This window comes from Camelus dromedarius, chromosome 6 (genome assembly GCF_036321535.1).
Source record: "Camelus dromedarius isolate mCamDro1 chromosome 6, mCamDro1.pat, whole genome shotgun sequence".
Lineage (NCBI taxonomy): Eukaryota > Metazoa > Chordata > Mammalia > Artiodactyla > Camelidae > Camelus > Camelus dromedarius.
Genome location: NC_087441.1, coordinates 3,162,606 through 3,176,039, shown reverse-complemented (window position 1 = coordinate 3,176,039; position 13,434 = coordinate 3,162,606). Strand labels below are relative to the sequence as shown.

General features: G+C 39.5%; 1 protein-coding gene across 7 annotated transcripts in view; it reads right to left on the bottom strand.

Moving 5' to 3' along the window:
* The window catches only part of PDE10A (phosphodiesterase 10A), a 531,531-nt gene that overhangs the window by 75,013 nt on the left and 443,084 nt on the right, over positions 1-13,434 (bottom strand). For all 7 annotated transcript variants that reach the window (XM_064486482.1, XM_031456668.2, XM_031456666.2 and 4 more), the window contains 2 exons: positions 3,246-3,386; positions 983-1,138 (listed from right to left, as the gene is read on the bottom strand). In XM_064486482.1, coding sequence (XP_064342552.1) covers positions 983-1,138; positions 3,246-3,386 — 297 coding nt within the window. The remainder of the gene's footprint in view (positions 1-982; positions 1,139-3,245; positions 3,387-13,434) is intronic.

Below are 13,434 nucleotides of genomic sequence, written 5' to 3'. Positions count from 1 at the left end.
TTAATAGTCATTCATTTAACATTTGTTATTGACTGGGTGCCTCCTGGGGACCAGGCACTATTCTTGGTGCTAGAGACACAGCGTCAGCCAAAGAGCAGCATGCAGGGCGCTGTGGGCAGAGAGGAAGGAAGCCAGGGACGTGCGCGCCGCACTGGCTGTGACACGCACGTCACACTGGCTGTGACAGGGGCTCCAGAGAGAAGGGGTAGAGCCGGGGGAGGGGAGGACCCAACAGGGGCCACTCAAGTCTGTACGTGGTTCAGCGAGGGCTGCATGTATAGGATGACCTTGAGGACGTTCCTGAAGACCGAGTGGCTGGGGTTGGGGACGAAGACAAGCACAGTCCAAGCAAAGGGAGGATGGGGGAGCCAGCCAGGAGCCAGACAGACCGCTCAGGAGCCCGGCATGGCTGCAGGGAGGGAAGGGGCCGGCAGCGCAGCAGATGGGTCATCTCGGTAAGTGGACAGAGCACAGGCCGCTGAGGGCCTTGGGTGAACACCACGGGTGACAGACGACGTTATCCTATTTGGCTGCATTAATGAGCCGTTCTGAGTCAGGGAACAGTGAATGGAACATATGCTTCCCAAACGGATTTGGTGCTGAAAGCTTTACCCACGACATTCTCTAGGAAGGGGACATTTTTAAAGGGACAAAAAGACAACTAGATGTGAAATCGCTCCCAAGTCATCCTACTACTTTATGTGATTTACAATATGGAATTTTATTTTTCTTGTTAAAACGGATCCCTACTAAAATAAATTACTATATTTCTGTATCACTCTATTTAATCCGGAGTTTCCTCTCTAAATAACTGCAAAACAAAAAAAAGTTTTTAAAAATCATTAGTATCAAAATATTATTAGGAAAATTATGGTTTTAAATATTCACTTGTTACCTATTCATTCATTTATTAACTGAGCAGTATTAAGGAGGGCCTTCAGCGAAGGAGGTGCCGCTGCAGCCCAGCGAGCAGGGGGCTCACCTCCTGATGGCTCAGGCGGAAGGCCTCCTTGCCCCAGTGCCGGTAAAGCTCCAGGATGCCGATCAAGTCCCCGATCGCAGTGACAATTGGCAGACAAAGAACAGACTGGATACGTGTCCCTGACTCCAGTCCGGTACCTCTTGGAAATCGTTCATCCTGAAGACATAAAAGGGGAAGAAAAGCTATCAATTCAGTGAAAGAAATGGAATCCTTCAGTTAGGACTCCGAGAAATTTCCCAACACCTATAATCAACAGCACACAGTCCTTTTCAAAGGAAAGCCAACAATGATGGTCACTCTACACCTTGTCTAAGATCACGCTCATCTTTAGCAACATGGAACTTACGCCCAAAGACTGCTTTAATGTCTCTTTATCCTTGTACAGTAGAACTTGAGGAATGAATGGATATATATTAACTTCATGCAGTAATTAAAGTACTTCAGACGGCTAACGTTTATTTCCTCCTCACTGGCTGTGTGCCAGAACTCTCTGAGGGGCTTTGCAGGCATAATGTCACAAGTGAAAACTACTCCTAACGTGAATGCCACAGGAAGGAAATTATATAGAAACACTCTTTCTTTTCTAATTTTAAGGTTAGAATAACACAGAAGCATAAGTTAATCACAGTCATTGTAACTGAAACTCAAAGGCCCACATTCAGTATTTAGATAATCCAGTAATTATTGATTCCCTATCATGGCAAATAAAATTAGTTCTTCGACTTAAATACTTTTCTAGCTGAGCAAAATCACTCAAAGGAATACAGAGAAATCGAGTGAAATAATATCAAAACACCAATTCTATTTATCCAGTTCCTGCTGTCTATAGGAAGCTTTTCATGAGTCAAGAACAGTACAAATCTACACTTGCAATTTACAGATCTTTTGAAAGCATGCATATACGTACAATAGAAAATTTCCAAATGACAACTTATACAGCATCCACTTTTAACCGTTACTTTATAAAACTGAAACACACTTGGCATATAACACTGGAAGTTTAAGGTGCACAAACGTTGATTTGATGCGATGACACACTGTGGTGTGACTGTCTTTGTAGCACGTGTTAGTACCCCATCAAGCTGCATAATGATCCTTTCTTTCTTGTGGTGAGAATAATTAAGATCTAGCCTCTTAGCAAATTTGATGATTATAATGCAATGTTGTCATCTATATACACTGTACTGTGAATCATTTATTTTTAAGTACTTTTTCTTTTTAAGTTTTTGATAAAGTAGCTAATAACCTGATTTGTTCAAGGTCATACAGATAATCAGTGGCAAAACCAAAATTAAAAACCAGATTTTGTGACTCCAATGCAGCACTTTTTCAGAGCAAACTCATCACCCCACGTGTCTGTCTGTATGCTCGTCACTTTTGAAGTCTGAGCTTGTGCAGTGACATTGCATCGCCAGGCCACACGTACTCTGGAAGACCGCTCTGAGGGCTCCATTTTGCCACGTTCTCTGTACCCGTGGCCTTGGTCTGAGCCCACTGTGTGAATCTGAAGCAAGCAGACACGAAGACTCATCTGCGTGTGTCCACTTCTTCCCTCCACCCCCTGCCACCATCGTAAGGACATGCCAGGGCAGCCTCACTGGGAGGGGCAGTGAGACCCACGCAGAGCACGAAGGCCGTCTGAGCCTAACCAGCTCCTAAGTGACATCCGGCTCATCTCAGACACATGAACAGGCCCCACCAGAGATGGCCCAGATCAACAGAACGGCCCAGCCCAGAGTCTCAAGAGAGACAGAGAGTGGTTGCTGTGTGATGACACCACTCCAGTCTGGGGGGGTCTGTCACACTACCACACACTACACAGCAGTGGCCGACTCATTCACACGTATCCTGCTAGGACATGAAACCTGAAGCGCTCATCACTTGGTTCACATGAATATAAATACACACTTTACTTTATGTCTAACTATCCTGGCAAACCTTGAAAGAAGAACTACTGAAATCTAGACCCTAGGGGACGTGTAAGATGTAATTTCCGGAGTACAGAATTAGCTTACATACAAACACATTTATTGATCTGTATCTTGCTTTAATGCTGCTACAAAATGGCTTAAATTATAACATCAAGAATATATGCTATCTTTCTTGTCTTTAATTTTTTTTTTTTTTTGATGGAGGTGCTGGGTACTGAACCCAGGACCTTGTGCATGCCAGGCATGCGATCTACCACAGTATAAAAATATGCTATCTTTCTTGATTAAATACTTCAGGTTACAAATGTTGCAAAGACTAAAAGGCCACTCACCCCAAGGATGTCTTCTACCAGCAGCGTCTTTCTGGACTTGGCCACGTAGGCGGAGGTGGTGGTGCCCTGGGCGATGGGCCCGGCGGGGATGAGCCTGGGTTTTCCTTCCTTGATTCCGGGCGGGGTGAACACACAAAGGCTCTACGAAGAGGACAAGAGGGGGTTCACAGGCTGCCCTGCACTCCGGCACAGGACAGGGAGGATCCCGGGTGTGCCCGACAACAGAGGAAGCCGTGAGCCGGGAAAGCACACGACACCGGGAAAGGCGTTTGCAACGACCAAGCTGGAGAGTCTGAGGCGACATTCTCTCTCATATTTCCTGTTTCGTACTTGCACACAACATACAGGGTGGATGCAGGGCATGCATGAATGTACACACAGAAAAACTGTTCAAATCACCCCAGTTTTTACTCATAGAAAGTAATAAAATGAAAAAAATGCAAGCTGTCCCTGGGCTCAAGAAACCAGCACAGCCCCACCCCTGTGCGGGCCTGGCGCGCGGGTCTGGCGCGCGGGTCTGTAACCACAAGTCAGAGTGACTTGGTCACATTTCTTTCATTTTCATTAAAGATGTTTCTTTCTCAGAACATTATTTCTTTAAGTACTCAATCACTCCATTCCTTAAAGTGGCCCGCCCATGAAATTATAGATGCAGAACACTCCTGATAAAATCTTTGCTCTTCTTTGTACACACACACAAAAAAAGGGCCAAACCTGAGTGTATTTTTCCCTCAAAAGACTAGGTGGGAGGGTAACATTCTGAAACTATTTTAAAATACATGCTTTTAAAAATATGATTGGTTATTTTGACTAAACCCAATCATACTTTTAAATAAATTTCTCCTAAACAAGAATTGCTAATCAAAAAATCACCTGGGCAGGGGAGCATTATTTTGACATAACTGTATTCGAATTATCTACTCAATTTGAAAAAAATTAAGGTTCTGGTAAATTCTCCCAACACTATCCATTTTACTTTCATCTTAAAATGGATAGCTATCACTTAAAAGTTGAAGATCTTCTGAAGCAGTAAGTATCAGGCAATCCTCTTCCACTAAACATGGGCCTATTAAGGCTCGCTATTACCATTACTATGTCCAGATGAAGACAGAGAGGAGGATGTATTTATTACCTTACTAGACAATGTGGTTTTCAAGCTTCGTCATGTCAAAGAACCCTTTCTTCAAGTAAAATCTTATAATCCTAAGAGAGTCGGCCCTGTAAAGTTGAGCTACTTCAATCACTGGGAGCAGGGAAGAGGGAAACAGAGCCTGGGCTCACCTCCTTTGCTTTAAATAAGTCACCATTGTCTAAAGACTACAAGTTAAGTTCAGAATATTTTTATTCATTAGTATACCTACATCAGTTGGGACTGCGTTTAAGCAGTATTTGTTAAGTACAATGCCTATGAAAATCATTGTTTAAATGCTTCTTTTGAAAAAGATTAAGCTTAAAATGTTTAAATACAAGCTCTACACTTGAAAATGATTTTTAAAATTGAACTACATATAAGATCGTAAATGACAATTTCACCTTATTTATTTTTAAAGAGGCTAGAAATCAGCCACTGCTTTTCTAGTTACTCTAATTCTATGATGCACCAACATACATACGACACAGACGAAGTAAGACTTTCATTAGAGTTAGTGTTTAGCTTTGTCGCAATAGAATTCAGGCTGTCATCCTTAAGACCGAGACAAGAGCAGCAAAATGACCCAAGGACAGGAAGAGAGATGACTGCAAGAAAAAAAGGTAAAGGATGTGGTATATTTAGCCTGAATAAAAGTCAGAATTGACAACGATTTTTTCAAACTATGAGAAAGTTAAACGTAAGAAGGATGCTGAGTAATGTTTCTTTTCTCAAACTCAGAACTGCAGGAAATGAACTTAAACTGACCTGAGCCGTTCAGATAACTCTTAGAGAAGAACTTCCCCTGACAGCAATAGAAAGTAAACTCTGGAGCAAGATCCCAACAGAAGCTTTGGATTTGTTTTAAACAGTAATTGACTGTATTTGTTTGTTGTTTGAAGATTAACAGCAGATATCTTTTTTGGATGACTTTGCTACACACCCATTAAGGCTGAATTTAGTAATACCTTCAAGTTATACTTAGCTTCATAATTCAATAATGATAAAATTGCTTACACATTCTTATGTTATTAGAAGATCATTTATTTAATATATAAAATATTTACTGCCTCTATACGGGCTTTCTGTATGATGCACGAGAAACAGACAAGCACAGACCACACCTAGGATTTGTGGAAAGCGATTCTCTACATTAAGCTTGTTGAAAATAAATGATTCAGAAATCTTTCAATTATCTGAGTGAATATGGAAAACTCCCTGTGGAAAATAAATGATTATCAAAAAATTAAATAATTCTTTACAGTGGGAACTCTATACTTGTTTTACTAATTAGCTCGTGATTTTTGTTCATTTACCAAACAGAAATGCTTGCAAACGAGAGCTGAGGGCAAGCGCTAGCAAGACACTGAATAAGTCGTTGAACGGTGGCCAAACGCCGAGGTAGGAAGGGAGGACGAGGACCCACCCAAAGCAGACGTGTTTTTGATGTTTTTACAGCTTCAATTTCTCTCCTCTGTGTGAGTGGTTTCCTACTCTTTTTTGGTGGCTTTTTTTTTTTTTTTTTTTACTCCATACAATTCACCTGTGCGACAGCTCCCTTCATAACACCCATTTCCGGTCAGAGATCAGTCAGGGACGGAGCTGTGCGTCTGTACTGGCAGGTTCCGTGTGATCCCTGCCGAATGGGCTGCAGACAGGGCATGTCAACCCCAAACCCCCAAGTCAGACGCTAAATTTTACATGCATCCAGGAATGGAGAACACTGATCAAATCCACCTTTACTTACTCACAGAAATAATTAGACAGACAGTTGTGTACTGAACAGTCGTCTTTTTCCCACCGGCTGAAAGGACACTTGCATCATATACTGAAGCTTCACGTACACTTGGGCCTGAACTCTCAGTTCTGTACTGTTTGGTTCTTCGTCCACCACCCTCTTTTAATTACTGTAAGTTTACAGTACATTCTGTGACCTGGCAAGGCAGGTCCTGCTTTGGTTCGTCATGTTTTAAAACATCTTAACTTACAAGATGTATTTTGCTTTTTCCATTGGTGAAGGGCCTGCGTTAATGACTTAACACACGATGGGTGTAAATGAGTTCTAAAGAAACTTAAGAATGAAATGGGGACTTTATTTTTCAAAATCAACCATTATAAATTTTTTTAAAGATTTACTTTTTTAAAAAAAGTAGTAATTTTTAAGTTACTTTCCATTTACAATTATCACAAACCATTGGCTATATCCCCCATGTTGTACAACATCCTTGAGCCTGTCTTCCACCCAATAGTTTGTACCTCCCACTCCCCCACCCCTATATTGCCAATCATTATGAATTTTGACATAACAATGTTATGGGGATGTTCAGATTAGTAAAATAAAAATATTACACTCATTATTTATTTAGGAGGACGAAAACTTTTCAAACATCACTACATGATATTTTAGAATATTTTAAGACCATTTTGCATCCATTTACAATTTACAATGTCCACTGTTGAACTGAATCTCTAAAGTTAATTTCTGCTCAAATACTGTACAAATCGATAAAAACTTTAATTAGCACAAACATTTTTTAGAGGCTCGAGATGAAGGCTACAACTGAAAACAAGGAAAAGCTCAAAGTTTCAAACATCAACCACTACGCTTCGCAGAGAAGAGCGTCCCTGTGTTCAGGGCGTGCACCGATGACTCGACTGTTAGGCCCCCTCCCCTCTCAGCACCAGCAAGGAGACTGGCCAGAGAGCTGAAGTCAGTCCACGGGCCACGCAGTAACAGGGGGTGAATTAACTTTCTCAGTATTTCAAAGAAATTCATTATGAACTACCCGAAAGTTCTGCGATAACAGCAAACTTTCATACAAATTTCTAAAGTGGGCTCATTTAGAAGATTGGTAACAGTGGTCCTAATGTAAGTTGTCTCAACAAAGGAATAAAAAACCATTCAAATCGTTAGAAAATCAAATTTTGAGAAACAGATTTGGCGGAAAATGAACCATAGGGTAGACTATCACAAATTGTTTTTTAAAAAACAGGATTTTTTGGGTGATTGGGAAACTGATTCATTGACGTCAACTGAAAAGTCTACTTCACTTGGTAGACACTTGTTCTCGTATTTCCTTCCACACATCTTTCAAAGACCACCTTATTCATGAAACTTCATTTTTATGTTAAGGCTCAACTCACAAGCAGTTAAATTTTAGAAACACTGCTTAAGAAGAAAAATTATTCAGGCTTACTATTAAGTTATTTTTCTTAGAGACAGTAGGTGGCACTGCATAGTAAATGAATTTAGGTCTACGGAGAGGACCGCCGGCAGCTAGCCCCACTCTCTCCTGAAGTGGACCACTAACTTAGTTTGCATAATTCTTAAAAATAAACCTAGTAAGTTTCAATGTGCACTGAAAAAAAAAAAAGTCACACAATTACTCTCAATTGCTGGCTCTAATTTGGTTTCTAAAACCAACATATAAAAAGCTACCCATGAACTTTATGAATGATAAAAGTTAACATGTTAGAGTTCACAAGGGTTTCAGCTTTTATGAACTACTTGTATAGAAAACTTATATAAGAAAAACGAGAGTAATGACATTTAAAGTATGTTACTTATTAAGTGGAGAAGGTGAGCAGGTATGAAAGAGAAAAACTGTAGAAACATTAAAAGTTGAATTAAGCAAAGTCTGAATTATGGAAAAATCAGTTTTGTCCAACAAACATTTCAAGAGCAGCCTCCTTTCCTAGCTCCACACTTCTCACAAATTGCTTCTTCCTGTATCTGCCCTTCTTATGCACTAAGGGAGAGGTCCTCCGAGCCCTGCTCAAGCAGAGCTAATCATCCAAGCTCTTCTTAATGTCACTGATCCAGCACTCCCACTAACCCCATCAAATTCAGGATCCCAGAGTACCTGCGTTCCTCCCTGTTCACACATTAAGGTCATGTGCTATAATTAACTGTGAATGTCTTGATTTCCCCTACTGGTTGTACATTCTTTGAGAACAGGAATGATTTCTCATTTACCTTTGTATGCCCAGCAATTTGGCAGAGTTTTTGGTACATAGCAGGTATCTGAAATGGTTTGTTGAATAAATAGCATTCATGACATAACATCTAACCAATGGAGGTTAAATTAAGGTTTAGAAAGTTTCAGATTCTTGTCACAGTCCCAAAGTAGTGAATTGGAACTCACACAATCCAACTCCAGAATCAAAATTCTTTGGACTAAACTACCTACTGGGAAACTTTCCTTCTCTCCCCAAGCTCTGGAACAGCACAACCAGCACAGGAATTCTCTCTCCTGAAGAGGTGTCCCCCCCAGTGTAACATGAACACAAAGGTACAGGAACCAACTCTGGTTCATCACTAAACACCAGGGTTAGCAACTACCTGAATAAAGTTGCTGCTCAAAAAACAGTGTTAAATAAAAGATCTAAAGTTTTTTTTAAAAAACACTATTTCAACACTGCTGTTAATTTCTTCCATTTACTGGTCTATTAGTTTCCTATCATCATTTGCATTAAATGGAGCAATTTGTGTTTTCCTCCAAAACTGTCCATTTTATCTAGGTTTTCGCATTTATTAAGTATCCTCTTATAATTGGTCACTTTCACTGTATCTATTGTTTTATTATCTTTTAAATTATTAAACATATATAATTGTTTTCTCTTTGTTTGTAAACTAGGTTAGCAACTGCTTTATCTGCACAGCTGTCCTGTTGTAAAGATTTTCTTTTTCTACATCCATAGCTTACACTGGTTAAATTCCAAGAGGGCAGAGATTTTAGCTGATGACAGTGTCTCTGGTACCTAGAACACTAACTACCCTTTGGTAGTGTCCAATAAAATGTGCTGGATTAATGAATTAACTTATTTTTGTTCTCTTATTAATACTTCAAAAATGTACATAAAATGATTAATACTTTAAGGATGTGAATTTTCCTCTGTGAATACTTTTTCCAGAGGTTTAGCAGTAAAATAAAGTAATTCATTTTCATAAATATCCTTTCTGTAAATATTCTGTTAACTGAATTTGAGTTTTTTCCCTGCCCAAAGAGTTACTTGGCATATTGTTTATGTTTAACTTCCAAGGTTTAATTTCCTTGTTTTCAGCTGTTATGGGGATCCAAATTATTAAATGGGGGCTAAGTGTATCAAAGTAGGTTCTAACCCAAAGAAGACTTAAAGGGACCCCCAAGTGGGTAAATCCTAAAATAATATACTGAGTTAATAAATCTATATATTTTTGGATAAATCTAATTAATGATACTAAGATCCTCTAAATTATATTTCTGATCTGTCAATAACTAAAAATACTTTTGCATTTTTCTGTTCATCTTTTTTGGTATGATTGTCTTGCTTTATAAATTTCAGTGCACCGATTATTTACTGTATAAACCTCCTAACAGCCCTACCTTCATTGTCAATTAAACCCCTCATAAACCAGGTGACCTGCTTTTCCAATTTAATGCTTTTATTCTCTCAGTTCAACTTGATTATTGATCCTGTGGCCCTCGGTCCCCTTTCCCCGCATGTTCCCAGAATAGATGTTCTCCTCCTAAAGTTCCCTTTTTTATTTTCAATCATTCCTCAGTCACCTTGTTTTATGCACTTGTATGTAATAAAAGAAAGCTGTGGAGTTTCTGAACCCGATTTAAGACTTTTTTCTTCTAACAGCTGGGCCTAACCTACTTGTAATTTTGTTGGGACATATCTTCAAAATGAGCTCAATAATCAGTTTTATTTTTAGTACTCTAATTCCTTTTAGGCTGTGCTCCGTCATCTCCTAAACTTTCTATATTTTCTTTAAACTTTTCCTCTCTGGTAATATGACTATGGGTTTTAAACTCTACTTGTATAACTTTTGAATATAAAGTTATTAATATATTTATATGTAATACAAATATATAAAATATAAAGACTTTAAATATTTAAAGAATTTAAATATATTATTTAAATTATATTTCTCTGTGGATCAATTTCAGAAATTATTTCTACTGATTATCATTTATGAAAAAAGAAACTAATACTTTTATAAGTATGTGAACGTTACAGTTCCTTCCACATCTGTCTTAATCCTTGGTATTTATTGATACCGACAAAAAATTTTATCTCAGTCTATTTCGGTTTCATTGTTATAGTTTTGTCACTAAAGAATATACATTTTGGTTTGAAAGTGACTTATTAAGAAACACTTTCTAACTATGATTCAAAATCCAGAGTCAATTTTAAAAACATTAATACATATCTATCATATGCTAGCTTTCATGTACAAAGGAAGAAATATAAGAAATTATACATGTATGTGCTCATCTGTGCAAAAAATGTTTTACTTTATTTCGTACGATTAGCTTACATTTTAAAAGTATGTCAACATCTGTTGCAAGCAATATGGCAGATAAGATAATTTGACATTCCTGAAAAAAACAATTTTAAAATTATTTAAAGGCTGGATAAAGTATATTTCACAAACATTTATAATGCATTGCTGGGCTGAGAGGAATGGAAGGAGTCCACAGAAATCTAAAAGGAAGTACATAAAGGAAGCTTGTGTGGCAAGCAAATCCCAGACTGGTTTTTTTCTTGAAATTATCAGCTAAAGCCTAGGTATGGAGTTGGCCAAAGCCTAGAGTCACAGCTGACCCTTGAACAGCATGGGTTTCAACCATGTGGGTCCACTTACAGGCACATTTTCTTCAATAAATACCGCAGTAATTACTACACCATCTGCGGCTGATTGAGTCTGCAGATGTGGAACCTTAGATACTGAGGGCCAAATGTAAAGCTGTATGTGGATTTTCAGTTGCACGGAGGGTTAACGCCCCTAACCCTCTGTGTTGCTCAAGGGTCAGCGGTACTGACCCTCCCCCTCAGGAAAGCTGCATGGCTAACCGGGGACAAGAGATAAAATCTGAGCTCTCACTACGTGGGAATCTAACAGGAGACCCCCAGCCTGGGCCAGGACCAGCCAAGGGCTATGCTCTCATCTTAGTTTGAAGGGTGAATCACTTTCAGCTGCAAGGGGATTACAATGAAAGCAGAGTATCCTGACTTTATTGAGGGGGGTAGGAGGGAATAAAAATCTACTCTGAGTAATATTAACTGCACATCATGTGGATCTGAGCTCTGAATCCATACTACTCTGTAGTCTGAAAAAAAAAATCTCAATTAGAGAATGTAATTAAAATAGTCCTGGTTTGACAGTGCCTTGGGTGACCGGCAAAAACAAATACACATCCAGAGCAGGAAAGGAACTTCAGCAGCCTCGAGAACATCCATGTAAAAGGCTCCAGAATAACAGGATTCACAGTTAAATAAAAAGATAAATCAAAGGCATGAGCACTAAGTCACCATCTGTGAAAGGCGGACAAAGCAAATGCCAAGGAACTGTAAATTCAGAAAAAATATAAAACAATATAAAAGAGGTAGTTAATATATTTCAAGAAATAAAAGATAAACTTGAAAATATGTCCAGGGAATAAAAAAAATGGACTGACAAAAATCAAAAAACAACCAAAATGTAACTACATTATGGTCAATATATGGAGAGATAATATTGATAAACCTGAATTCTCTACCCAGCAAAAAATATCTTTCAAAAAAGCAGCAAAATAAAGATATATTCAGACAGACAAAAAAGAGTGTCCCATGAGCAGATCCTCACTAATGGCTAAGTTGTACAAGATCAAAGATAAATGATTCCAAATGTAAGACCTGAGATACAAGAAGAAACAAAGAGCAAGAAAACTGGCAACCGTGCAGACTTATCTCCGGGAGTGTTTCAGTGACTTTAAACTTCACACAATACGTGCTCTTCGGGCCACAGAAATCGCTCGGGTAAGGAAGGAACACGGGCTTTGCTACCTACGTGGAATGCATACAGGGAAAAGTACAGTGAACAAAACAAGTAATTATCCCCTAAAACTATCCTCTTAGGGAGACAAGGTCTCTGCCTTCGTGAAGCTTATATTCCAGTGAGAAAGCCAGATAAGCAAATAATCACACAAACCACAGATAAGTACACAGTTACAGATTCAGCCAAATTCCGTGGAGGAGAAGCATATGACATTAAGACAGCGTAACAGAGTGGAATCTGACTTAGGAAGGTTGGAAAAAGCTACAATTTCGCTGTGTACCCTGCTGCTCGCAGAGATACTCTGTTGAACAAGACAGACTTGGCCTCTGAGTTGGGGCAAGAAAGAGGGAGAAAGGCATGGATGGCCCTGGAGAGAACCGTGTAAAGTAAATCAATTGACCTCAGTTTAGAATAAGGAGCCCGACAGGACGAGATATCACCCCCCCACTTAAGTTACAAAAGCCGATGACAAGTGAAAGTGGAAGAATTAGAAGTGGCGGACACAGAACTACATTTTGGAAACTACAGACACAAGAGCTTGTTCTCAGTCCTAAGCACGCGGACGTCTGCAAGCAGCCAAGTGAAAAGCACGGCCCAGGGGTGAAGAGCAGGGGGCTTTGGGGATTGACATCCAGGCTCGAGAGCCGAGCACGGGCTGAAGCTCCCACGCGGCAGACCCAGGCTGCGGGTGACCTGCCGCTCTTCGACCTCTGCCCCCCATCTCCCCGCCCCTCCTCCATCTCCACACTCCCCTCACACAGAGCAGAAGAGGAGCCCCCACAGTGGCAGCCTCAGTTCCAGGGTTCACGTCATTTCTTTGCAGGTAAACAGCTAGGGTGCTGAGTCCCATGAGCCAGGTTTCAGCAGAGAATCTGACTGGTTCCAGTTTGGGTCACAAATAACTGAGACCGAAGGTCAAGGGTCACATGACATAAACACAGCTGCCATGACCAACCCCTGTGGGTGGTTTGAGATGTAAAGATGAGGAGTAATGAGATGTGGACCATCACAATTACAGGATAAGGTACATAGCAGAGTTCACAAAAATTACTGCAAATTATGTAATTATTTTCTAAAACAAATTCTTAAGGTTTTAAATTAAAATTTCAAAATTTTAGAAATAAATTTTTAGCATGAACAGAAATGAGGGAGATATATTTGTTATTTTAATAGCTTAGCCATTTGAAAATACTACCAGTGTGTAAAATATAAAGTATTTACAAGTAGGAATAATATCTGAATAACTCAGTTTA